At 41.2% G+C, this 26812-nt stretch overlaps 1 protein-coding gene across 1 annotated transcript in view; it reads left to right on the top strand.

The window, feature by feature from the left end:
• Window positions 1–26812, top strand: part of LOC146772524 (excitatory amino acid transporter 1-like) — a 173974-nt gene that overhangs the window by 116857 nt on the left and 30305 nt on the right. The window contains exons 3-6 of the mRNA XM_085638978.1: window positions 17207–17463; window positions 19375–19512; window positions 23408–23612; window positions 25216–25258. Coding sequence (XP_085495104.1) covers window positions 17244–17463; window positions 19375–19512; window positions 23408–23612; window positions 25216–25258 — 606 coding nt within the window. The 5' untranslated portion in view covers window positions 17207–17243. The remainder of the gene's footprint in view (window positions 1–17206; window positions 17464–19374; window positions 19513–23407; window positions 23613–25215; window positions 25259–26812) is intronic.

Here is a 26812-nt window from a genome sequence, read left to right as displayed (position 1 = left end):
TTGGGGTGAGCCTTGTCAGCCATTGGTTTTCATTTTTTTTCTTGGTTTGATATTGCGCATGGGCCTTCAACGTGCATCAATGCCAAGACATTCTAAGAATGATTACATTGTCTCACTGAGTTCCCATTATGTTTCAGTTTTAGGCCTCAATAGTCCTTTTGTTAGGAGTAGTTCCCGAGTGCACACATTCAAGTATTTCCTTTGCCATCAAAACAACTTTTTATTTGCTGTTTATGGCTTTGTTGTTTAGGAAGTGTTTTCTGTTTAAATGCTCTAGCCTGTTGTATAAAAGGAGTGCAATTCTCTAATCGTTGTGGGCAAATTAGTTTTACTTTGATGTCATAACATCAGGTTGTAGAATTTACATATTTTTTGATAACATAGTAATGACCATCATACACAAAGGCTTTCATGAATTTGATAGATAGGTATTGTATTGTTGGAAAAAATGTGTACTAAGCAATATTTGCTTGTGTATGCTTTTTAAGTTCATGACTTACAATGAAAACGTCATCTTCAAACTCCATGTGCCGTCACCCTTGCTTGAAGTTCAGTTGTGCTAATGCAGCCTGTTTAGGAAAGCAACCTTACTTACAACGCCTATATTGTCGTAACCCAAGACTTTGCTTCATTTTGAGATTTTCTTTCTAGGACTGCTGAGGCAACACACAAAAGACTACCTAACCATTACCAAACAGTGCCTGCCAATTCTTAGATTTTTTCTAAAAATGTTTTTATGGAGTGGCTGTGTTAAGCATCTGTTTCTGAAAACCCCTCTCCTCTGACCTCGACAGCCAGTCCTTGAAAACCCAATAAAAATTATTTGAAGGAAAAAAAAAAAGCACTTCATACAGAGCCTGAAATCAAATTCCTTGGGGAGGGTCTTAGGTCTCTGAGGCCTGGCGGAGGTTGGATGAGGTTAAAGGTGATTTCCATTGTTCCCTGGCGGCTTGTTCTGAGATTGAAAGGTGTTACAGGTCTGCAGAAGCCTTTTTGTGGGTCATTGGCGCTCATGATTCATCTTTGTTGTTGGGTTTTCATCAGCGGGGGTCTTCAGCCTGGGCTGGGATGGAATTCCAGAAGGTCAGTGGAGCAGACGTCCATGTCCTTTGATCACAAGTGGTCCCCTGGGCAGGCAGTGACTCGCATTAGAACAGGCAGTGATGGAGGCATAAGAGATATCACAATTTGAACAAACGAGAAACAACCTTTTACTATGCAATACAATCACAACGCGGTCGTTGCATAAGGAATAGTATAGTTTACTATTCCAACACCTTCCCTACTGTTATGTAGGCTGGAGTTGGAATAGTAAATTATACATTTCTAATGTTTCGGCGCCATCTACTGCAAGTCGATGTAATGCCTTGCGTAGTAATGGCATTGCGTGGTAACAACGCGGTCGTTGTAACGACCGCGTTGTGATTGTATTGCGGAGTAAAATCCGCGTTAAGGTATATATTCGAACAAACTGACTACAAGCTGCTTGCCAAGTTTGAATGTGACTAAAGTCCAAATGAGCAGGCGTATAATTATGGTGGCCAAAAATGAGAAGTTACAAATGATGATGTAAATGATTTGAATATCTAGGGCAGGGCAGTCCAGTGTATCTTCAGGAGGGCTTGCTTCCTTTCCAGATTTCAGCACAAACTCTGTGTAAATTATTTTTATTTAGTTTTATTTTAATCTATAGTAGTTAGACTTTTTTTAAACAACATAATTGAAAAATCTGTTATCTCTAGTCTTTCCTAGATCCGACCTTGTGATTTTATATTTTGAATCTTTTTGTTCCTCCCTCTAGCCTCTTTTTGTATGGTATTGGCTTGATCAAAGTGAAACTTCATACAGTCCTCCATGTCAATATTAAAATTAAATGTTGCCAGCTCTTTGTTTATGCAGGAGATGTCCTCATCTGCTGCCGATTGTGCCAGAGGACCGAAAGAGATTCCAAACGCCTTCCCTTTATAGATTAGAGAATTGTACATGCTAGGATTGCATCATGAATTATCTTAACAGCTCTGATATGCAACTCACCAGTGGATGCATAAATCGAATGAAATAAGCAGAATGGCAGAATTCCTGTAGTTTCCCATATCAACACGTCTTTAATCTGTAGCAAAAGATGGGTCTCACCACCTTCTAGGGTTTTGATAGTATCTGCTTTCAATTCATTGACAAAATCTTGGATGAACTTGCAGAAATATTTCAATGTTGATGTATAAGGTTCTAGGAAATTTTGGAATGGATTTTATTAACTCGGCAAATTAAATTAATTCATTCAATCATCCAATGTTCCTCTCTGTCCTCCAAAACCCATTATTAAAGGCTGTTGTGGCTTTTTTGAAATCTTTATCAACTTACCCTATTTTCTGTTGGTTTTTTTTCTTACAACTGCTTTATTTAGGAACTGTAAGAAGCTTTTTTAATATTATTTGCCCTAGGACCCAAGTCAGATATGATTTTCAAAAGTCTGTTTTTCACCAAAATGAGAGTTTCATCAGAGGTGTGTTCTCGTTTTCAAGTTTAGGGATGACGGCACCATATTAATTTTACTGGAAAGTAAAGAAGACAAGTGAGATTGGATATCAGAGATGTATTCCTCATTGGAGTAGTGCTGACAGCTATTTTATTGACGGCCAAAACTGTAAGATTTTTCTCTTGCGGGGACAATTTCTTTAACATCTTTAGGACAATTTATAGCGCAAAGTTTAGAAAGCTGATGATACGTGCTACTGATTAAAATCACGAAGAAGGGCTTTTACCGCCAGTGAAGTCGAACCTCAAACCAGCAGTTAATTTACACTACAACATATATAGTGCTGTGCATTAAAGATAACATATCAGGAGTTAAATGACATGTGTTCGTTCTCAATTGTTTGTTTTGTGTATATTCAGTGTTTTTATAAATTTTGAATGAAAGATGACAATCAGTAAATATAGATCTGATATTTGAGGAATTGATACATTAGCCTCGTTGACATGGATAGCAGTTTTAAGAAGCGATATATAAACGTTGCATGAAAAACAGGCTATAGTCCCCAAGGTCTTGACTCAACTAGTTTGTTATGACCATTTTCCATCCCGGCGGGCACTCTGGCACGCTAAAATTACAACCAAAATTGGGAGTTCTTGATATACACCGTGTTGCAGTGATTATGCCAAAAAGCAGCAATTTTGTTGCACAGCACTGGAAACAGCTATGGGTCCATCCTGTAGCCATTATGGTAAGTGAGCGGACATAGTTTATTGCTGTTGACCCCTTCGGAACATTTTGTATACCAGGCTTGGTTTGAGCTTTTCTGTCTATTTTGGGTGGTTTTATGGGCATCAGTTTGTGCCCGGGGTAATTATTGACTGGTGACTCTAAACATCAGAGAAGCAAACATTCCTTGGAGCAGGAGCACAGCTTGAACTGTGTTGAATAAAGGAGTAGAGTTATACGTTGCGGTTGGACTGTTACTGCCTGTGCCTTCTTGTGCTTTTGATCGCGCTGTGAATTCGGACTGTTGAATGCATTTGTCATTGTTCTACCAGTTTGATTGCTCGCAAAGTGACTCAGGTCCCATGCTCACAAAGCTAATAACTCACCACAAACCCGTCTGTAGGCAAACGTCATACGTTGGCTTTAATATTGGAGGAAAAACCAGCACTTAGTGTGAAGTGCTATAATATGATATGATATAATATGATATGATCTAATATAATATGATTTTATATAATATATGATATAATATAATCTATAATCTCTCTCTCTAGGAAGGAACAGAAAAGTTATGGTTTCCATTGTGTATCCATATTGTATGTGTAGCATTTAGGTTTGTGTGTATTAAAGTACTTTTTGTTTGATAAAGCAAAGCAGCAACGGAGGATTCAGACAGAAAGGGGTACTGTTTTGGTTTCCTGGGCTCCGAGTGTCTAACCGGCATCATCTTCTTAAGTTAGTCTTGCCTGGTTGGTCTTGTTACCATTGATAGTCAAGTGCTAAAGGCGAGTACTTAGTAATCCAACCTAGGCTTTGGTAGTAAGGTAGGTCCAGGATACCAGTGGTAAACTACTCCCGTTTCCACAATTCAAACCCGGTAACAACTACTGCTACACAACCACCAAGATCAGGTTTCAGTTTCCCAGGGTAGGATTTCAGTAAAAAAAATAAGAAATAAAAATATTGCCAAGTTAGTGAGACTTGTAACCAGATGATAAGGGTTTGACTCCAACAATTTCTGCCACTGGTCCCATCAGATGCATTGTGTGCATTCAAGAAGACATTTTAAAAAACATGATATAATATTATAAATAAAACTATGATTACATTTCAGTGTTTTATGTTTTTTGAAACATGTTTGCTCTTTATTATAGAGGAAGTGCCTGCAGCAGTTCATTATTTCTTATTATATCTGAAATATGCGTTCTATGAACATTATAATTAAAGTGTGGTAAAGTTGCAATGTAAAAACAAATCTTTGACAGTCACTAGCTAACTCTACAGTGACATTAATTCATTTGAATGCCTTGGGGTGGGAAAAAAATTGCATGTCATTTGACCCCATGACAAAATAGGATCTATATCCTGACATTTGACCCATGTGATATGACAGGAATTGTCATCATGTGGTCCTTGGCTGTGATCCTAGGCATAGAATACCTTTCAATATTGTATTTTAATGCATTGGTGTGGATACTTTTAGGTCTCGCCTAAAGCATGTCGCTTGCGAGATCTTTTATTTTTTATGCAGTGGGCCCATTACTTACCATTGGTTGACTTCATAGTCACTCTCATGTCCTTGTTTCTAATTGGTCAGCTGCGGTAGGCCTCCTTTCACTTAGTGTGTTTGTCCCTCGCCTGGAGCATGGAAGCATTACTTATGTCCTTACACTGCTCTCTTGTTTAGACTTTTCTCATTGTGTTTAAGCACTCTGGCAGAGTGAGTCTTTTTTTAGCTGGCTCTCTTGTGTGCTTTCCCCACCTCCGTGTTTATCCGGTGTCCATGTTGACTTTGCACACAATTGCCCCACTTCCTACTGCTATCTATGTTGGCTTTGCAACCTCCCTTCTGCTGTCCATATTAGGTTTGCCACCTGTCTGTGTTGCCTTTGAGCCCTCCTTGCTGTTGTCTGTGTTGGCTTTGCACCATCCCTTCCCAGTCCCTGCTTACTTTGCCCCAACCCTCCACAGTCAGTGTTGGCGTTGCTACTGCGCACCCTCCCTCCTACTGCCTGTGTTGACCTTGTCCCCTCCATTCCTCCTACTGTATGTACTGGCTTTTCCCCATAGCTTCCACCCTCCCTCCTGCTGCCTGTGTTGACTTTGCCCATTCTCACCCTTCAACCTGCTGTCCGGGTTGCCTTTGCCTCCTGTGCTGTCCCAACTTCCCGCTGTCTGTGTTACCTTGCCCCCGTCTTCCCTCCAGTTGTCCATGTTGCCTCGCCCCTTCCCCCGGCATGAAAAATGTGTTATTACAAGGACACCGCCGTGACACAGCACTTTTCCTTCCCCACCTGCCCTCTGTGTTGCCTCCATTCCCACCCTACCCTCCCGCCGTCCAGCTGTGCTATGACGCAGCTAGGCAAGACCAAAACCTCGGGGAGAGGAGACCTATTAGCTTGGTTAATGCTTCTTGTAGAGGGATATTAAGATATATCTTGTAAGTAGATGCCTTATTTCAAATGATCAGACTGGGTATGTGTCTTCTACCTATATATGTAAGATGACTTGAAATGAAAGCTTGTTCTTGTAGTCTTAAGATCTTTACAGACTGGCACTGGCAACTGCTGCCACTAAACCTCGGTAGAACGTACATGCCGCTCCCGGGCGCCTCCTCGATGCTTTACTGCTCCAGCCACCTCGGTGCTCCCCTGCTCCCCTCCCCATCCAATCCAGACGCTGCTCTCATGGATGAGAGGAGCGCGGGATTGGTCTGGGCGGGCTGAAATGCTGCTCAGTTAGGGACAGGAAGCCTGTGCCTTTTCTCCCACAAGACAGCTGGGTTGGAGAAATGTAAGTGCGTGGTCGGTTTGGCCGTCCTAAGACGGCCAACCAAACGGACATGCGCACTTACATTGCACCTACCACTCCTCCTGCCTGGGCCTGGCTGTTGCTGATGCAGAGCATGGCCCCGCTCCTCCTTAGACTTGGCGGACTCTGCCGAGTCGGAGTAAGTGAAAAATAAGATGATAATAAAATTGTTTTATTATCATTTTATTTTTCATTTGCTGCAGTTCAGCAGTGGGCCGGCGCTCCTCCGCCATAACAGGGGAGCCGCTGCTGCAGGCTGGTACAGCCGACAAAGCACCAACAAATCTACAGAAAGTTGAGTTCAGCTCTTTAAACTGAAGTTTACCATATGCTGTGACATTTTTGATTCTCTGTGAATGCTGAGTAAATGTAGAGCTGTATACATATGATCAATGAAACTTCCAGTATGTGCCTGTTAACAATCACTTAAAAATGGTTTTTCGAGTTTAATTGCAGTGATTTATAAGTCCATTTTCCAAAGACTATATCCTAATTGTCTGTTTTGCAACTTTTAAAATGTTCTGAGCAGTAGAGGGAAATATTATATACTATTTAGAGGTCAGGAGAAGGCAGCCACAGGGATGGAAGCAGGGCACCGCTGTAGGAATTTCTTTGCCCGGTGACCTTTATTGATTTCCAGCTAATTCTCGTCTTTACTGAAAATCTTGCACGTCAACAGTAACCACTTTAAACGCCAAGTATAAAAGTGTCTTGTACACCAGTTCCCATATGTGTACCTACTGTTGTTGCTGTGCTACACTGTGTACTGCTCATACAGATGTTGCTTAAGCATACAGCTGATCAGCACACTCACAAAACATGTATAACTCAACTCTGCAAATTTAAGTTGCTTAAATGGTTCGTCTGTACCTTCCATGTTGCTTCTCGCCATGCTCGCCCTCCATGTTGTTTCCCTCCATGTTGTTTCCCTCCATGCGCGCCCTCCATGGTGTTTCCTTCCATGCCTGCCCCTCCATTTTGTTTCCCTCCATGCGCGCCCTCCATTTTGTTTCCCTCCATGCGCGCCCCCGTTGTTTCCCTCCATTCGCGCCCTCCATGTTGTTTCCCTCCATTCGCGCCCTCCATGTTGTTTCCCTCCATTCGCGCCCTCCATGTTGTTTCCCTCCATGCGCGCCCTCCATGTTGTTTCTCTACATGCGCGCCCTCCATTTTGTTTCCCTTCATGTTGTTTCCCTCCATGCGCGACCTACATGTTGGTTCCCTCCATTTGCAACTTCTGTGATGCATTCTCCCAATGCCACTTGAAAAGGAAATAGGTCCCAGAGGCGAGACATATTGTTTTTCCAAAGCTTATTTATCTTGTTTGTGTAGAAGAAGGCAATCCTCTTATTACTTTTATTTTTATGAAAAAGCCCTTTAGGGAGAAAAACCCTTTAGGTTGAAAAGTGTATTTTTTTATTAATATTGTGTTTTTTAATATATTGTAAAGAACTCTGACCTTTCCTTACTTCTGGTGCTTTGCTCCTTTTTCTGAAGATAAGTAACAAGAGGTCCCTTTCTGACCTAGAGTTCACAACATTTACTAGCTTTAACTGTGATATGACACTCAGAAGAACTAGAATTCTTACCTAAACGTCTCAATGTCGATTCACCAGTATACCTTTATTGGTGAAGGTGGCCTCGCACACACACTCTGACCCACAAAAAAACATCATAGCGTCCCACTCTTGTCTCACTATTCACCCTCAACATCCTCCTATCTGACGCTAAAGGTCTTAGAAAATTGCAAAGGATGGAAATCGCAGAAGTAAAAGGTATTGTGTAGTTATTGTGTACTAAGTAGAAGTTATGGTGGCCTGACCATGAGTATCAGGAACAGTCAGTAGTGGTTTGAACATAAGTGGATGAAACATATATAGCGTATTCTGCACATTTAATCTTCTCATTTATGGGTCAACAAACAGATTAGAATATAGTAGGTGAACCTAGGTAGAAACAGTTGGTTACTTCTAGGGCAGCTCCCATTGAGCTACAAAACAGCAAATCTAGTCTAGAATTGTCATGAGAAACAGATTTGCAAATAATCATTATAAAAATTCACTTTATGTAAATTTTCCCCATATGCACGTAGTGTGGATTTCCTGCAAACCTAGAAGGATTTTTCTGTTTGTTGATACTTTGAGCACAGGCCTAGAAAGCCGGCAACTCTGGTTCCTATGAAATACTTTTGCGGCTGGAAGGAGTCAACAAGTCCGCTCCACCCCTAACGGCAGTGAGGCGGGCCTGTCACGGAATCTCCAGATTACCCCCCCATACCCAGACCAGCCTACGCAGGGCAAGGCTGTAAGGGGTGCCACCATTTGCAACAAGACCAAATATATCATCCTTGCACATTGTGTGGGTGTCATGTCTTGTAGCGGAGAACTAGACACTCAATTATTCATAGGTGCCCTGGGAGGCATGAGAGAGAATTCCCAATGAGCCCCTGGAGAACCAAGCTAATAAGCTGCAGATTAATTTTTCATATATCTCCTGCATGGAGGTAAGTGAGTTTGTGACCCTGACTGACAGATTTCGAGGTACCAAAAGCTGCTGACTCGAAAGACCTGGAGTATGGAGACCTTTAGAAACACTGTGCATCTTTCTATTTCTTTTCTTTCTAATGTACTAACCCAGTAGTGGCTGCACTGGACGACAACCGAGTAAACTCTGTATCACTAATCAATATTATTTGTTTAATGTTTTTTAGTTCTGTCGCTCTAAGGGCCTCATGTAGGTAGCATACTATTTAACGATTCATAAATACCGAATCGGTAAAATTCGGTATTTATGAATCGTTAAATAGTATGTAGGTAAATAATCGGTAATTATTACCGATTCGGTAAATATCGGTAATTATGAATCGGTATTTACCGAATCGGTAATAATGCATCCCTTCCCATTCATTCCTATGGGCCTGGAGGCCCATAGGAATGAATGGGAAGCCAGTTACTATTACCGATTCGGTAAATACCGAATCGGTAATAGGGGAGGCATTATCATGGGTGGCAGGGTGTCACATTGACACCCTGTTGCACCCCTGATTCGTGCATGTGTGCACATGTGGCGCACATACATGCCCTTGCCACATGGCACTTTACAAATAGCACAAAAATGCTTTTTGTAAGGTATTTGTCATTTACCATCAACTTGTAGTTGGTGGTAAATAACGAATCCAGACACCAATAATGCACTCACTTGAGTGCCCCTACATTGCATTTCTGGATTCGGTATTTACCGAATCGGTATTTTACCGATTTCTTAAAATTCCGATTCGGTAAATACCGAATCCAGAAATCAGCCACCTACATCTCAAGTGCCTCAATACCGGTCGGTAACGGGATATTTACCGATTTTCGGCCGTTACCGACCGGTATTGAGGTACCTACATGAGGCCCTAAATCTTCCAACCTATTTTCCCTTAAACCAGGTTAGTCTACGATTGCCCTGTTTAACAGAGTTCTCAAGTTGTGAACCGTGAGAAGTTTTTCCACACCTCTTAAATATTTTATTTTGCTACAAACAGGTTTGCTTTTTCAGTTATAATTGCACTTGGGTGAGAATGCCCCGATGCCAGTAGGAGGGGGGACACAGCCATGTTAGACATATTTAAGATGACGAAGTGGGGTGTAACAAAGTAAGTGCACAAGCGTGGACTATACCATAAACACGACTTCAAACCTACTACCATACTACAAATCGAAATTACGGAGCATAATCTATGTAATTTAGTGTTGTGCAAAATTCACACTATTATGCCATTATGGCACTTTGCCTAAACACCCGACATTTGCAATAAACATTTACAGCAAACATGGATTCAGGGTAAAACAGAATATGGGCAGCTGTTTGTGATACTTTTATTTGCACTATTTGTTTTAGCAATAAATGGGTTTTTTGACAAATTGATGCGCGGACGAATTTTGTGATAAAATATTTTGTAATTAAATGTAATTTTGCCTCATTTTGTTTACATTTCATGTATTTGCGCAAAAGCAAATTATGCACACTACATCTACTAACCCTCTAAACAGAAGCATATTAGCAACCTTTAAGAGATGGTGCATGTGGTTGTAGAGTAATCAGTTTACTGGGAACCAGTTGTGACCCTTGGAGTTGTTTACCACTTGTACCATTGTACTATTGAACGCCAAAAAGGATTAGAAAGTATCATATTGCTTAGCACTTTACTCACTCAGGCTAGCGAGACAGAGCATAACAAGATTTACTCACAAAGTCAATGAAGTGTAGACATTCAAAGCACTGTTTACCACAACAGTATCCCCCAGAAACTGAATGGCGAGTCAATTCATCACTTTTACTAATGGTGAAGTGCTCTGATTAACTAAATACAAAATATAATACAAGCATAGGCAAAGACAACCAGAGAAAAACAGAATTCTCTATCTGCTACCTGCTTAGAGATCCAACACCCTACATTATGAACAACAATTTTTATTGATTTTCAAGGTACCATATGGGCAAGCCCATCGAGCATCGAAGCATGTAGGAAAACTATATACACTAGCAAGGCACCGTATAACATACCCAATGAAGTCTGCAGAACAGCAGACCTTGAACCTCCTCCTCCTCCCCAACCACGCACCATACATCATTATAACAATAGACAGTTGCCAATTTTAATTCTATTGAATCAATTGGGTCAGTTCCCAATGTTTGGAGTATGAAACACGGGCTCACTCAGCAAGATCAGGGATGGGCGAGGATTCGTTGTCTGATTGCCGGTGCCGAAGAGCCTAATCTGTCATATTGATATTGAGATATTTTATATAGCGTGCAAACACCAAAGGCGTCTTGGCGCTAATGTCTGCTACATTAAGGAATTAGCAGACAGAAACCAAAACATTTACCACCAGGAAGGGCCTATACCTGATCAAACCGAATGGTTTTCAGATGTTTTCTGAAACTGGAAAGGTTCGGCTGAGCTCTAAGCTGGTAGGGTAAATTATTACACCGTCGACATGTAATGTGGATAAGGTTCCTTCCTTCCCTGCTCTCTGTTTTAGTTTTAAAGACATTGGCTGTTCTAGAGTTTGCTGAGCGAAAGTTTCTTCTGGGGGACGTACCAGAAGAGGTTTCTTTTCAGGTATGTAGGACCTTTGCCGTACAGAGTTTGATGTGCCGTACATAAGGCCTTGAACATCACTCTACAATGGAGTTCAGCTAGAGTATCCGAGACAGACATAAACCTCGAAATATAAGTCGTGCGGCGCAGTTTGTAGGCCTTGAAGTTTATTGAGAGAGCAATGGGTACTGCCCAGATAGAGGGCATTACAATAGTCTAACCTAGATAGGACTCAAGCAGTGATTATGGAATAAAAGGGAGAACTTTCTTTAAAATGTGCAGCAAAAAAAAGAGGGAAGTGAGCTTATTAGTTTGTGCATTAGAGGAGAGACTGGGATGAAAAATGATTCCCAAATTCCTGGCTGACGAAACTGGGATGAGGAGCGAGCCAAGCATGTGAGGCCACAAGTTTTGATGGTCCCCAAACGTTGTGTCCTTGCCAAACAGGAGTACCTCGGTTTTATCCGGGTTCAGCATAAGACTATTGTTGCTCATCCATTGTGCGACTGCACGCATACAGTTGTTAAAGCCGTGTGCAGCCTCATCATCATCATCCGAGATGGACACAACAATTTGTGTATCATGAGCGTAGGTCGCAAGGGCCAGACCAAACGAACGGATCAACCTTGTTGGAGGGGCCACATAAATATTAAAAGTGTAGTGCTTTGATGAACTTTGATGAGCTCTGGTGAACAACACATGGCAATGAGAAGAATTTAGATACAAAGTCCCCCAGGGCGACTAATTGCTCTATGTCTGCGAAAAATGAATGCAGAAGATGAAGAGCCGAGCATCTGATTCCGGTTTCCATCAAGCGTTCCAGCAGGATCGCATGGTTCACGGTATCAAAGGCCGCCGATAAATCCAACAGGATCATAGCTGCTTCCCTCCATTATCTAGAATACTTCTCAGCTCCTCTGTGGCTACTTCCAGCGCGGTCTTATTACTATGGTTTGGTCTGAACCCAAATTGAGCTGAGTTTAGAAAAAAAATTTCCTCCAGATAATTAGAGAGTGCAGTATTCATATGCTTCGCCAAGATTTTTGCCGGCAAAGGTAAACGAGATATAGGGTGGTTATTCTTAACTTCTTCCAGATGAAGTGAAGGTTTTTTCAATAAAGGGAGAATCGAAGCTTTTTTCAGCTCCATACGGAACTCGTCTGAGTCAATAATAGTATTCAGAAGTATAGTAAGAGGAGGGGCAACCGTTCCTGCTATATCATGAACTATTTTTGAAAGAACGGGGTCAGATGGAGAATCTGACTTTGTTTGGCCTATAAGTTCGATTACTTTCTCCTCTGTAAGAGATGGGAATTTACAGAAAATATTTTTTATGCACGCTACATCCATGGCACCTGATGCAGTAGTTGCGGCCCTGTCATTAGTCTTTAATTTGACATGCATTTCCTCCACTTTGTTTTTAAAGAATTTTACCAGCTGTTCGTCAGTTCTGGTGTATCGCTCTTACTTAAGTGGAAGCTGAATGTGCATCTTACGTCCTTCATTTATGGCTACAGATCGTGGGACATGGTTTGCATACCTTCATGCTTGAAAATTGAAAGCGTCCAAAACCATCACAAATAGGATGCGGTAAAATATCAATTAGTACTATTTGCTTGGGTGTTATTAATAGCTTTGTTATTGAGAAGCAACTTTATTGGTTGGAAAAAGGACACAGAGTTCATGTGTAGCTAGTGGACTTCTATTGAGTATAAACTAACAATGCCGATTCAGGCATCCCAATGTTCTAAACTACTGCAGCAACAACAACAAGGTGAAAGGTGGAATGCTTGAATTAATCTCAACCCCTGGCAATCCCTCGGACCGCATCCCAATCCTTCGTCACCACAGTTTGGACCTACCACATGCAAATTAATCTTGACCCTGCACCAATAGAAACAGACAAGCCAGAACTGTCAGGCCAGATCTTCCCTGAACTGGAATGCAAGCAGTCCAAGGTTTCTACCTGATTAGGGCTCTACCGTCAGTGGTGGCATTTCATGCCCCTGAGCGGCTAGAGGATACACTGGCACGGGTCCAACCTGCTTTCCTTGGTGGACTCATTAATGCCAGGTCCTTGGGCAAACAGAAGTTTGAAATTGCTCACATGATAGAGTGCTTGGCCCTAGACATATTATGTGTAACAGAGACCTGGGCTGACGCTGCATCTGATCCCGACTTTATTACGGCTATACCCACGGGATACAGAGCTATTAGAGAAGATAGGTCTGCTAAGCGCGGGGGTGGAGTTGCCATTATTTTTAGGGATCAGTTCCCGGCAGTTCATCATTCCATCTCCACTCTTTTCTATGAAGGCCTCCACTTCTCGCTCACACTTCATCCCAAACTAACATTTAAGGGAATTCTTCTCCACCGCCCACCTGGCCCTCGCATCACGTTTTTAACTAATTTGGACAGTCTGCTGGAATCAGTTATTTTAAACTCTGATTTTACCATTCTCGGGGATTTTAATTTTCATTTAGAGGATGCAGGAAACAAAGACACTGTAGGGTTATTGGACACACTTAGTTCCTTTGGACTCACTCAATTGGTGCAATCCCCCACACATACAGCTTGGCATACACTGGATGGCGTGTTTTCCTCAGTTCAGGGCCTTATGATCAAGGAAACGCATCCGTTAATCTGGTCAGATCATTCCTTAATTAAGTTCACGCTCCCTCTTCCTAGGGAAGGTAAGGATGTCACCAGTAAATGTTCTGCGTCTGTCGGGTTAGCTTGGAACAAAGTAGACTTATTGTCCTTTAATGCTTTGTTAGAAACCTCCTGCCCCTTCCCACAGGATCAGGAAGACCTGGCTGTGACTAATTACACTAATTGGATATTGGATGCAGTTAATGCTTCAGTCCCATTAAGAACTTTCTCAGCTAACAGGCCTACACCATCCGCCCCCTGGTTCTCCGATTGTCTCCGTTCAGAAAAACAGCAATGTCGTCATTTAGAACGACGGTGGCGGGTAAACTATGACGAACCAGAGAAATCAGCGTACAAAAAAGCATTATTAAAATACAAAAAACTTCTTATTTCTGAAAAAAACTGATATTTCACCTCTCAGATTGAGTCAGCTGCTAATTCCTCCAAGGAACTGTTTGCAGTGATTAATAAGCTCTCTATACCCAACAACTCAGGCAGGAGGGTTAACCAGAAATTCTGTAACGAGGTGGCTGATGTTTTTAAATCCAAGGTCCTAGACATCTTTAAAGCTTTCAGAGAGGTCTCTGATTAAAGCCCTCTATTATGCCCAAGCAGTCCAAGCATCAACAATCACCTACCATTTGTGTTCTCTCCGATCTCGATAGACACAGTGAGAAATTATGTCCTTCAAGCTAAATCTGGCTCACCTTCAGACCCCTGCCCCCCGAGGTTCCTTCAAGAACTGACAAACTTGGTGAGTCCTCAACTCACCGATATTTTTAACTTGATGTTCTCCTCCGGTGTTTTCCCGACTAGCTGGAAGGATACATCCATTTTGCCTCTCTTAAAAAAACCAACTCTCGACGCGGCCAACCCTACTAACTATCGGCCCATTGCTAGACTGCCTCTGCCAGCAAAGATAGTGGACAAAATAATGAACAACCAATTGTCACTATTTATTAATGCTAATGGTTTACTGGATCACACTCAATTTGGCTTTCGCAAGGACCATAGCACGAAGCTGGCATTGATCAAAGCCTCTGAGGAGATCAGAGCAGTTATGGACGGTGGAGGTGCAGCAGCTCTGGTGCTCCTCGATCTCTCTGCGGCTTTTGACACGATGGATCATCTCCTTCTGCAGAGATGTTTGGAGGGGCTAGGATTAGGAGAGACAGCACGAGCACTTATAGCCTCCTTTCTCACTGATCGAAGGTCCACCGTATCCATGGATGGCTTTAATTCAAATCCTTACACTCTTCCATGTGGTGTTCTGCAGGGTGGCTCTTTGAGCCCCACACTATTCAATATATACGTCTCTGAACTAGCGCCCCTTATTCGGGAATTTGGTTTCAGCCTGACCACCTATGCCGATGACACCCAGATTGTGGTGGCAGCTTCTAAATCCCAACAATCTCCGGCCTCGCAGTTCAGAAGTTGCATAAGTGCAATTAATAAATGGATGACAGCACACTGCCTGAAGCTTAACTCCAGCAAAATGGAAGTCCTGATCTTCGGCAGTGTGCAGCCTCCCTGGAATGATCTGTGGTGGCCTGTTGAGTTGGGCTCCCCGCCCAATCCGGTGGTTAAGGCAAAGAACTTGGGTGTGCTTATGGATGATAAACTTACTTTCCATCACCACACAAATGCGGTAGTGTCGGCATCGCATTTCCTCATTAAAAAAATTAGGAAAATGTTTCCTTACATCCCTGATAACATCAAGAGAACGGTAGTCTCTTGCCTCATTTCATCCAGGCTGGACTACTGCAATGGTTTATTCCTTAACACCCAGAAGCAGCACTTGCGTAAACTCCAGATGATTCAGAACTCAGCAGCTCGTCTCATACTGGATATCCCTAAACACCACTCAGTTTCCAACGAAATCCGCAATCTTCACTGGCTTCCCGTATCCCAGCGTATTGATTTGAAAGCCTTGCATGGCATTGGTCCTTCTTTCCTGCAGGATCATTTTTCATGGTATCGTCCCACCAGACAGCTGCGGTCCACGGGAGCACGAATACTCGCTGTTGCAAGAATTTTTAAAGCCCACTGGGGTGGACGCAGTTTTTATCACGGAGCATCTAAACTGTGGAACTCTCTTCCCTTTTTTCTTAGGAATGCCAGTTCCTTGACCATTTTTAGGAAACCACTAAAGACTTGGCTCTTTCAGCATTAGGGGCAAGGTTGTAGCGGGTCACTGTTGGGTCCAGCGGCAAGACACCTCCGGGTATACGTGCGCTTTATAAATTTCTGTAACATAACATAACGTATAGCTTGCTTCTAGTGGCACAGTGAGCACAGGACCCAGACCTGGGCATGTACATTGCCCTTGGGGGTCAACTGCAACAACAACAACAAGATGATGGATGGGATGCTTGATTTAACCTCAGCCACTAGCAATCACTTGGGGCACATCGCAGTCCATCATTTTTGATTCCACAGTGCCAATACAGTTTGGTTTCAGCCAGGCGAAATTCAGTCTTGACCCTGTTCCAGTAGGAACGGTCCAGCCCGAACTGCCAGGCCAGGTCCTTCCTGAACCGGAACACAAGCAACCCAGGACCAGTTTCACCCCGATTATGGTTCATCAGCTGGGTATACCGTGGTTCTGGCCCTCTTGAAGCATTAAAGACATTTAAAGAATGGAAGGCTTTCTTAAACATATATAGAATAGGTGTTTGTAAAGTGCATGGTCACTCAAGGTGTTTCTTGGAGCTTGTTTATTCTTATTTAACGCTGTGATGCTCAGCTTAACATCTGGAGGATGAGAGGCTGAGTGGACTCATTAAGATTGAGACCTGGGTCAATGACGGATCGTTGCAGAAGATGCATTAGCCCACTTAGCCAACACACCCACCCAATATTTTCATTCTTCCAAAGGTGTATAAATCTGAGTTGTATTTGTTGGGATTTGAACTTCTGAGCAATGCTGCAATGTTCTCTGCACTCATCTGTTCACAATACTGTTCATAAGTTATAACTTACGCTCACCTGTTGGTTTATGGTAAGTGCAGCACTGTTCACTCAAGAGAAATTGACAAACTTTTTAGTAACTTGAACATTTTCTCTGTGATACATTGGACCCTTCGACAGTCACAATGTTTGCAACATCCATAGAGACACCCGAAAGAGTTTAAGGAAGTGGGTGTTGAAGTTTGGAATTAACCTCTTAGCGTTTGTCATAGGGGCCCATCTTGACGGGGAACTTAAAAATATTGTGGTTTTTTTCCATTTCTGTTTTTACACTTTTGTCAGTCTTTGGTAATGGCAAATTGTTAGTTTAGATATGGGTGTTATTCCTAGCCAAAGGGAACTTTTATAGCTATAGAATGTGTGACTACTGGCCTACCGTCTAACTTTGACAAATATGGCCAGGAAGAGCTCTCTTGTGCGGCTGAAGCAAATCTTTGTGGTTCTGAATGTTACTTAGTTTTCCTTGCTTTTTGTTTTACCTCCAGTGACCCAAGAGTACCTTCGCAATCAGGCACTGGCTTAATGATGGATGAAAAACAAGACAACGCAAACAGCCTATTCCTCAAGGAGGATACAGAAAAGATGAACAACTCTGAGAGCGGCGTTCAGCGACTACAGCAAGCCATGCAGACGCGAGCATCACGGGCCAAAAAGCATGTGCGTTGCATCTCACGGGAGAGTGCAACAAGCTTCTTGAAGCACAACGCCTTTGTCATCCTCACAGTTGTTGCTGTTATTCTCGGTACGGAAAAAGGGCATTTCCATTGTGGGGGCAAATAGGATTAGTCTCTTTACTCGATGTTTCTGAGGGCCTTTAGATGCCTTTAAATTTCAGTGTTCAAAACAGTATTTAAAGTTGTTGTTGTTGTTATTACTATTAATAATTGTGATTTTGATATATTGTGAAAATTGAAATTCCTTTTTTCAGTAACCCCTCCGGTGATATTGTCCCATTTTAGAGATTAAAATTATCATGCAAAAAAAAAAAAGTCCAAACTTTTCCTTGAAAACAATCTCCAAAATTAAATTTGTAGCTGCTTGTCTTAACCCATTATGTTGAATAGAAGAACTGCAAAATTAATTTTTGCAAATTGATTTCATAGCAAAATATTTCTTCTTAAAGTTACAGTGCAAAAATATAGTTTTCTGTTGGTTTCCCTCTTTAAACGCATTCTTGTGGCCATCTTTTACTAGATATTTTATCGGATTTCCTAATATTGCTTTCCATAATATTAGACAAAATTTGCGAACATGCACTTGCAATTTTACAGAGCAACAAATTATGTCCTCCAGTTTTGATAAAAGGATTCTGTAAGAGACTTCCACATTGCCTGTCTTTGTCTTACGTGTTTTGGCTTTGTATTTTATATAGCACTAACATGCCACACTGTGAACCTACCTAAGGAGGACCAATAGATTTTAAAATAGTGTTTTTAGCATTAAAAAACAGCTATATTTGTTAGTCCTCGTTTAAATCACTTAGACACAAATCCATTCAGTCTCGGACTACTCACTTACCAACATTGCAAGTATGCGGTTCGGACATGCATTTTTTACCATCCATGTAATTAATTCAAAAATATAAATTTTAGACTGATAACCAATACACATATGTTGTTGTGAACTTGCTCCACACATATTGATAATGACCTAGTCCACACTGTAGTTATAGGGCACCAAATTTTCCTTGCAGAGGTCCCAGTGACCCTCCGATTAATCACTTGTGTGGGTGTCACTCAGTCCCTTACCAAACTTCAGTGCCTATTATTTGTAAGATTATCTTTCATAGAGAAATGATGGAGCCACAAGTCTCAGAGTCACACTTTTGACCAAAAAAACCTTTCTCACTGTCAATTATGGATCACTCTAGAGTTTTGTTTTATTTATTTATTTATTTATTTATTTATTTATAATTGAATGTAACATTTCAAAGGAAATATTTCATTTAATTAAAATCTTTAAAATGAGTATCATTCACATTTATAATAAAAGAGAAGATTTAAAATGTTTGTACAATTTGTAACAAACCTTCACTGGTTTTGGATTGGACGGTTCGAGTTGTCAGAAAGCATATTGGCATTATACCTAATTAAAATAGGTTTTAGATATTAATTTTGATAAAATTGTAGCGCTGGACAGAAAAAAAAAATCATGGCCCACGGGACCGCAAGAGCTTTCAGCTGCCCACATCCCTGGCCCCACTGCATGATCACCTACAAAATCTTTACCAAATTGATCAAAAGCATGGTCTGTTAAAGTGAGCAATAATCCATACAAAACCCCTTCCACTAAATAATTACTGTATCAACATCTCAAGATACAATGTGAAAGTCCATCTCCCCCTTAAAGGCTACAGTTCATACCTCTTACCATGTGGCACACAACTAAAATCCTTTATTTTCTTTGTCATTGGTTTTTATGTGCTCGACCTCCGGAGTGATATAATTTCAGAATTACTTAATATTTTTATGGCAACTATCTTAGAAGGAATAAGATCTCACAATTAGCTAAAGTGGATTGTATAATAGTTTATTATACAATTTAATCAGTATAATTCCTTGTTGACCCGTCAAAGTTCAACATTATCCAAACATCAAGGCACAATGAGCAAGTAATGACATTCATTTTCATCCCTTTACCACCTTTCTCCCAGGTATTGTTCTGGCCTTCGCCCTACGGCCCTACAACATGACCTATCGCCAGGTGAAGTACTTCTCTTTTCCCGGGGAGCTGCTGATGAGATTGCTGCAGATGTTAGTTCTTCCTCTTATTATCTCCAGCTTGGTCTCAGGTGAGGAATTTTCTGTTTCATTCAAAATGTCCATAAAGAGAATTGTTTCTATTCAGCAAATTCAAGGCGTTAAGGTAAAACCCAAGGGGGGGGGCATTAGTTTACACACCAGCCTCTGTCCCATATGGTTGAACAAAGACCCACCACCTTGCGCGTCACTGGAACTGCGTGTGGAAGATGAAACGCGTTTCTACACAATGATGAATGACAATCATGTGCAAATTGTGTAGTATGCAATCCTTATTTTGTTATTAGGTTTCTAATATTTAATCTGCGATTTTGTGGATGCTGAATATACTGTCTTGAGGAGGTACGATTTGACACGAAGTCCACGGGTTCGGTGTCTGCTGTGCAGATTTGAGTGTAACTTGCACAAAGTCTCTTGGCAGTCTTTGTACTGTGATAATTATGTTATCAACTTCAGGATAAATAAATCCTTAGTCGTCCCTCCCTATAGCTAAACCTATAATCTGTGGGTTGCAGATAGATTTATGCACCAGTCATTATTAATCAAATGAGATATCTTAGTAAAGACAGTCATATGCTATATTGACCAATTATATACTTGAAATAAAAAAAAGAATAACATCTACGAATAGATCGTGCTACAACCTAACTCAGTGACAGATTCTTCTATCACAAGCGAAGAGTATCTGCGTGCATGCAAACGGATGGATAAAAATGATCTTAGTATTATTTTCTTAATGCATAAATTAATGAAATGTTTCTTTCTGGAAACCCAATCTAATGTGACCTATCCAGGGTACATAAGGGCCAAAATCAAGGGCAATTTTTAGAAAGTGGGACTGCTATCAAAGATGAGTTCTCATATATATACTGGGCAACGGAGTAAATTACTCCGTCGTCCTGGTGGAGGTATTGCCTGACAGATTATAAATGGTCATTTATAAATAAGGCTCCCAGTTTTCAATTTTTACTGGTTTTTTTTTTTTTACAGATAAATACAGACCAAAAACAACGTGTTTCCTGTCTGTATTTATTTTTAACAGCAGAAAATACTGAAAATTGTGCCTCTAAATATGGATAAATACAGACAGAAATGTTAAACATAAATACCATGTAACCTTATTGATTTTCAAAAATAAAATCCCAAAGCAGGATTTCCTGTTTTAAAACAAAAAAGATAATGGCCCCCTCACCATGGGAGTTAACTCCCATGACAAGGGAGGCATTATTTCTTGTTTACTGTCCCTTAATGCCAGTGCCTGCCTGATGGTGACGGGCAGAATGAAACGCAATATCTCCGCCCATCTTAATTGGGCGGATGGACATTTAGCCAAGTCGATGGAGTAATCTCTTCCGTGGCCAAAATTAAAGTCTGCCAGCATCTAAATCGGCAGGCCGACCACTATGTTGGTGGGGAGGGAACTTTGTCGCTGTCGGGACGGAGTTCCCTTTCCACCCACATATAAAGTAAGCCCATAATTTGCTCGTACAAACTAAATGCGACTTTATGGAAAGTTCCGCTATAGGTACATACAGAACCATTTCTTATTGAGATTTAAGATTTTAACATACAAAAACAAGATCACACACAAGCCCTCCGGTTTCGTGTCTACTTAATATTCAGCACTGACGGAACTATACAATTGTTTCTATAAAGAGGCAAGCATGTCGTTTTCTAGGAGTAGTAACTGTTTGTGAACCCAAGTTTACGTACACATTCTGCTCTGCAGTTCACAAGGCCTAGGCAAGGACCATCACAGATTCAACTACAAAGTGATGCTGTCTGAGCTATTACATTTATTACAGTTCTTGAGACAATGATTGCAATTGATATCCACTCTTTCTAAGACCCTTTAATAGTCCTTATCAGTTTATCAAAATTCCAGTTCGGGCACTGTTTTGCTTCCTCATATTTTGGGCTGCATTTCTACAAGCAACAACCACACCTTGTTAGCAAATGTTTTCTGATGCTGAGGTAGGTCTTATTCACCCAGAATCTACAACCAAGCTGTTTTCACTCTGGTGTTAACAACCATCCCACATACTCTGGAGAGTATACCTTTGCTTCCTTTCCAGAAGATGGGGATCCTGGGACTATGTCAGAGTTTAGGGAGCAGGGTTCCTTATACTTCTAAGCCCCTAAAACATAGAGCCATATTAATAATAATTCCTATTTGTAAAGCACAAACATATCACCCTTAAGGGTTTCAAGATGCTGGAGGACGTCAGGGAGATTAAGTGAGCTAGTGCCCATAGTCACATGATGCTGAGCTGAGCTGCCACCGGGAATTGAGCCGCGACCCCACACTCCGACATCGGCCGCTCTGGCCACTGCTCCACACCTCTTTCCTGCCAGTATCCTTCATTCCTGCTAATGTGAAATGTACCCTACGCAATATCTTGCACTGGATCAATCTAAAGCTGGCCTTTATCGTTAGGCCTCCCCTCTGAACGCTTCATATTTCTCTCACGAGTTTCAGTCTTACTTAGAGGATTCCAAAGCAGTCTAAAATGTCGTTCACAAATGTTGTGTAAAGTTCTATGGGCCCACTATTTTCTAGGTGAGAACAGTCTGGCAAACCCCTCCCCACATATTGCCGGAAGGAAGGTTGGGGGTGCCAATTGCTGAAGAATTCAGAAGCAATCAGTTCATATTACAGTTTTAGCTGATCAAACGATTTCTGCCCTGTTTGCTACGTACCTCACCCAAATTAGCCAGTCTTATCAAGCCCACCTTTTGGTCCGGTTGGGTTATAGATTTATGGGTTATTTATCTTATAAAACACTTAAATCTATCTCCCAGTCAAAGGGAAAGGGGCTCTTCAGTGGCTAATGTTTGCCGATGGTTGACGGTGGGGCCCACCAGCACTCGTTTATGTGGAGCAGCAGTCATCGACTTTAACCCCCAGCCATAGAGAGTAAAACACAAAAGGTAGAAACCGAAGATGGAAAAAAGTAACAGAGAAAGAAAGTAGGGATGAAAAATAATGTGAGTGAGATAAAATAGAAGGGAGTGCCTGGTGGTGGATGAATGAGGCATGAGATAGAATCAAGACTACTCAGCCTTAGCATTCGGCACCACTGACATTCGATAGCTTGGCCACACGATTTTGAGAAAAAATGTGGGCATCTGCACAAATTAATTTACAAATTTGGCACTGAGGATCTTACCGGTGGGGATACCTGGACAGACCATCAATGAGTTTGTGTCTGTCCATAATGTGACCACAGCACATGGGACCTCTGGTACAACAAAAGTACTAGGCAGTGCTTAATTTGAGCTGGTGGTTTACGGTGCTTGGTCCCGTCACTTTGCTCTCAACACCAGAGCTTGCTACAGTCTGACACAAGGTGACGCTGTCTGGATAATTTAGAGAAGACCACAACAACAGTTTATTATTAAATTAATATACATTAAAAATGTCTATTACCTGAGCCACTCTTATAGCTTTGGGGGGTGGAAGTAGTCCTAATTGTCAGACCTGCAGGAGTGTGATGTTTAGTAGTTGAGTTGTTACTATCATTGGCAGCATGGCAGGGGCAATGTGTGGTGCAAGCAGTAGTGGCCTCCCGACGAGAGCCCTGACACTTATTATTTTTACAAATTAAGCACTGATAGTAGCTTTGCATCACTAAAATCTGTCCAGCTATAGTGAGTGTCCACCTGTCATAGTAATGTTTATTCATTCTCAGTTGCTAACTGTGATTACCTGTAATATTTACAGAGATGGGGACGTGTGGCCCCTTTCTCTTTGGAATATGCATGACTTCGCTTAGTTTCCGAAACTTTTGAGTTTTGTCAATATGTGAAGACATTTTGAATTAGGGATGGAATTGGCAGAAGACCATCACGTGTGACCCTTTGAAGTGAGATGGTTCGAAGCTCTCTGTAGACTGCTTCTTTAACTTTGTCAGGGGGTGTTGACAGGCATGGCCTCTCTGGACAGTAAGGCTTCTGGCAAGATGGGGCTGCGGGCCGTGCTCTACTACATGGTGACGACCTTCATCGCGGTGTTCATCGGCATCGTCATGGTGATCATCATCCATCCTGGGAAAGGGACCAAAGAGGACCTCCATGGTGAGACGAAGATTGAGCGGGTGCAGACGGCGGATGCTTTCATGGACCTCGTCAGGTCAGTGATTAAATATATAAAGGTCTCAATTGTCGTGTCACCAGGTCATTTTGTTGCAGGCTCTGGAAGTCGGATAGCTTGAAAAGATTATTAAGTAAAATGTTGCTAATAGTGTGGAAAACTAGATATAAAAGTATTTTAAGTCAAATAGGTAGGATCTGGGTAGGGTTTCAATAGGTGCCCAAAAATTACATATTTAAAAAAAAAAAAAAAAAAAGGAAATGAATGTATTAATTAAATCAGTACAACTCCTATTATTAGATTGCATAATTAAACCCTCTACTGCTCATGCAGTTAGACTTGCTACTAACTCAATGTTTACCACTGTTGCTACTACTGGGGTTACAGTTACTGTTACTACTACCATTCCTATTACTACTTCTGAATCTCTTGTGCTAGTAATGTTTCAACGGTGTTCCTACTACTAAAATTGGTCTTTGTAGCATTATTGTTATTACTCTGTCCGTTATTGTTGATGCTAATCATGCTAGCTTGCTACTCTGCTAGTGCTATATTCAGCAGATTTGTGTGCTGATGTTTGATAATAGATTCTAACCTGCTAATTGGTATAATATATGGTATAAAGTACCCCCTGCTGTACATTATAAAGGCATTGCAAGTCACGGAGAAGTTCCATCACTCATAGAGGAACAAGACAGAAGGCTGAGTTCTAAAAGCTTATGGAACTCCAACGTGACTTGCAATATCCTTATCAAGTACAGCGGGGGGGGGGGGGGTACTTTATTCCTCATAATACATGGTGAAACCATCACCTTTCCAACAAACCACTTACATCCTTGGTGTGTAGCTGTTTAATATGTATAAGAGAGCATGTTTGCAAACATGAATAATAAAATAGAATCTCTTGGGCAAGAATAAACACATTAAAAACTGTGCTAGATATTTGTTGCAAAAAGATATAAATCAGTTTAAATCAGTTTTTAAAAAAAGGCAAAGTAGAAACATGAACAAAGATTAAAAGTTTTTTATAATTAAATAAGGAGTTTAAAAAAATGAACATGTCTCAATTAATATCTAATTTCTGCTCGTCACTGTACAGTTAGAAAAACAGGGCAGAAGAAAGAAAAGGCGTTTTGTTTTTGTTCTTTAAATGACTGTTTAATTATGCTTTGTGATCTGATCTGCTTTTCCCCTCGACTGCTAGCACTGTCAGCAGGCATTACGATGTCAGTACTCAACTTTAATAAATTATTAAAGTTGAGTTTTGATATTTCTTTATAATAGGTGACTGGGTCCATCACAAGTTTATAAAGAAATTAGACAGGCTTTTATACAAAGATTGCAGAATCCCATGTATTAAATACTTATTTTTTGTTTTAGAATTAGCAGGTCTCTTAAAATATCAGATAAGATCCCTCCTAGTTTATGGTGTTTGCCCTGGTAGGTTTACATTCTCTATGGAGTCATGTGTTGACCATTACCAGCTTCTATTTTGGCTCTTCATCATGTATGTGGAGGAAGAAGGTGTAAGATGAAGTGGGCTTTTTGTTTGTCTGCGATTAGCTGGTAGACACTGGATTGTTTGTAGCACTCTTTGGAAAAAAAATCGAAATATCAATGTATCCTTATCTAATTGTTGCAGGAACATGTTCCCGCCTAACCTGGTGGAAGCCTGCTTCAAACAGGTAGGTCAAAAAGTATTTTCAGTTGTTACCAATAAAGGCCTACATTTGATAAAGTCAATGGGAGAAGACAATCAGAACGTACAATTAAGTAAAATATTCACCAATTAATCTATAAAAATGATAAACAATTGTCTGAGCATTTACTTTTATATGTAAGGGATTAGAGGTAACTTGTGGTAATTGTCTTAAAATTGGCTAGGCTGAACTTAAAGCTGGTTACAGAGAAAACTAAATAATTATGAAGAACTCTCTTACGGTGATCATGGACATTCTGTACAGATTTTATTCTGAATTTAACACATTTTTACATGTAAAGTGGTGTTCCACTTAATGGTTCTAAAGGACAAAATCCATCCCACCCCTTGATTTGCTGGTTAGTGCTGGGCACAAATGTGGTGAACTATACCCCCGCCCCCCTCCTCTGTTTGTACTTATTTTTTACAGAGATGTCCAGGCTCCATTTTTAAAAGAAAAATAATTAAGGAGCATTGTTTCTGTCCACTTCGACCTTCCTGGTTCTAAACCAGTGAACTAAAACTCCTGTCCTGCTTTCAGTTTTCATCAAGTCCAGGCTTACTGGCCAAGAATACAGGACAAGGCAACATCTAATTTGATCTGAGATCCCTAGAGCAGATGTCACCATGGCAACAGAGGGTTGCACTAGAAGGGAACATAAGGTTATTAAGGTGAAATTTGTAGATGAGGGATCAGCCATGTCTGCGGTAACATCTTTGGCCGGCTCCCACCCCCGGGCACAGTGCGCTGGCGGCCTCTGGCTCACCCCCATCTGTTCCATCCAGGGGACACTGTGCTTCTAACTTGGAATTCAAGAAACAAGAACCTCAAAGGGCTTGGAGCTCTGGCTCCAAATAGTCTTGAATAGGTGAGGCATTTACTGGGCCTGGTAAATCACTCTGGGATGAGGTATTTATCCGGTACAGTAAGTACATCCCTGTGATTTTTTTCGCTTGGAAATAAGGAATAATATGCGGTAAATAAAACACAAATTCTGTACTTTAAAAAAAAAAAAAAATCTGTATCCTTTCCACAGAAAAATGTCAGCATGTTTGACCTGCCAAAATCTGTGTGGTGAAAACAGCAACAGTGTGAAACTTATCTTCAACTTAATTTCCTCTGCCAACTCCTGTTAGCCTAGGCATAAAATGTAAACCCCACCTCGTGATCTGTGCCCATGTAGTGAAACAAATTAACCCTATCCTATTTCCCCAGACCTATATAATAGAAGGTCACCATTTCAGAGTTTGCTTTCTGTGACGCCAGACTGGGTTTTGAGGCTTACTGTGACGTCATTCACTAGTGATGCACTCGTACGCATCCATGCGCACCCGAGTTTCACAGTTCACACTATCATGAGGTCAGAATATTAGGCCTGGGCGGCAAATTCCGTTCCGCTCGCGGAATTTGCGGAATTTGCGTAATTTCGCGTTCCGCGGAGAACGCGAAATTGCTCAAAAGTCTGCTTTCCGCGATTTCGCGACATTTTTTGCTTGTACGCGTTCTCAAAATGCATGTTCGCGAGATATTTCTCCTCAA

The sequence above is a fragment of the Triturus cristatus genome, chromosome 12 (assembly GCF_964204655.1).
Source record: "Triturus cristatus chromosome 12, aTriCri1.1, whole genome shotgun sequence".
In the NCBI taxonomy this organism is placed as follows: domain Eukaryota; kingdom Metazoa; phylum Chordata; class Amphibia; order Caudata; family Salamandridae; genus Triturus; species Triturus cristatus.
This window is presented reverse-complemented; position numbering and strand designations above follow the sequence as displayed.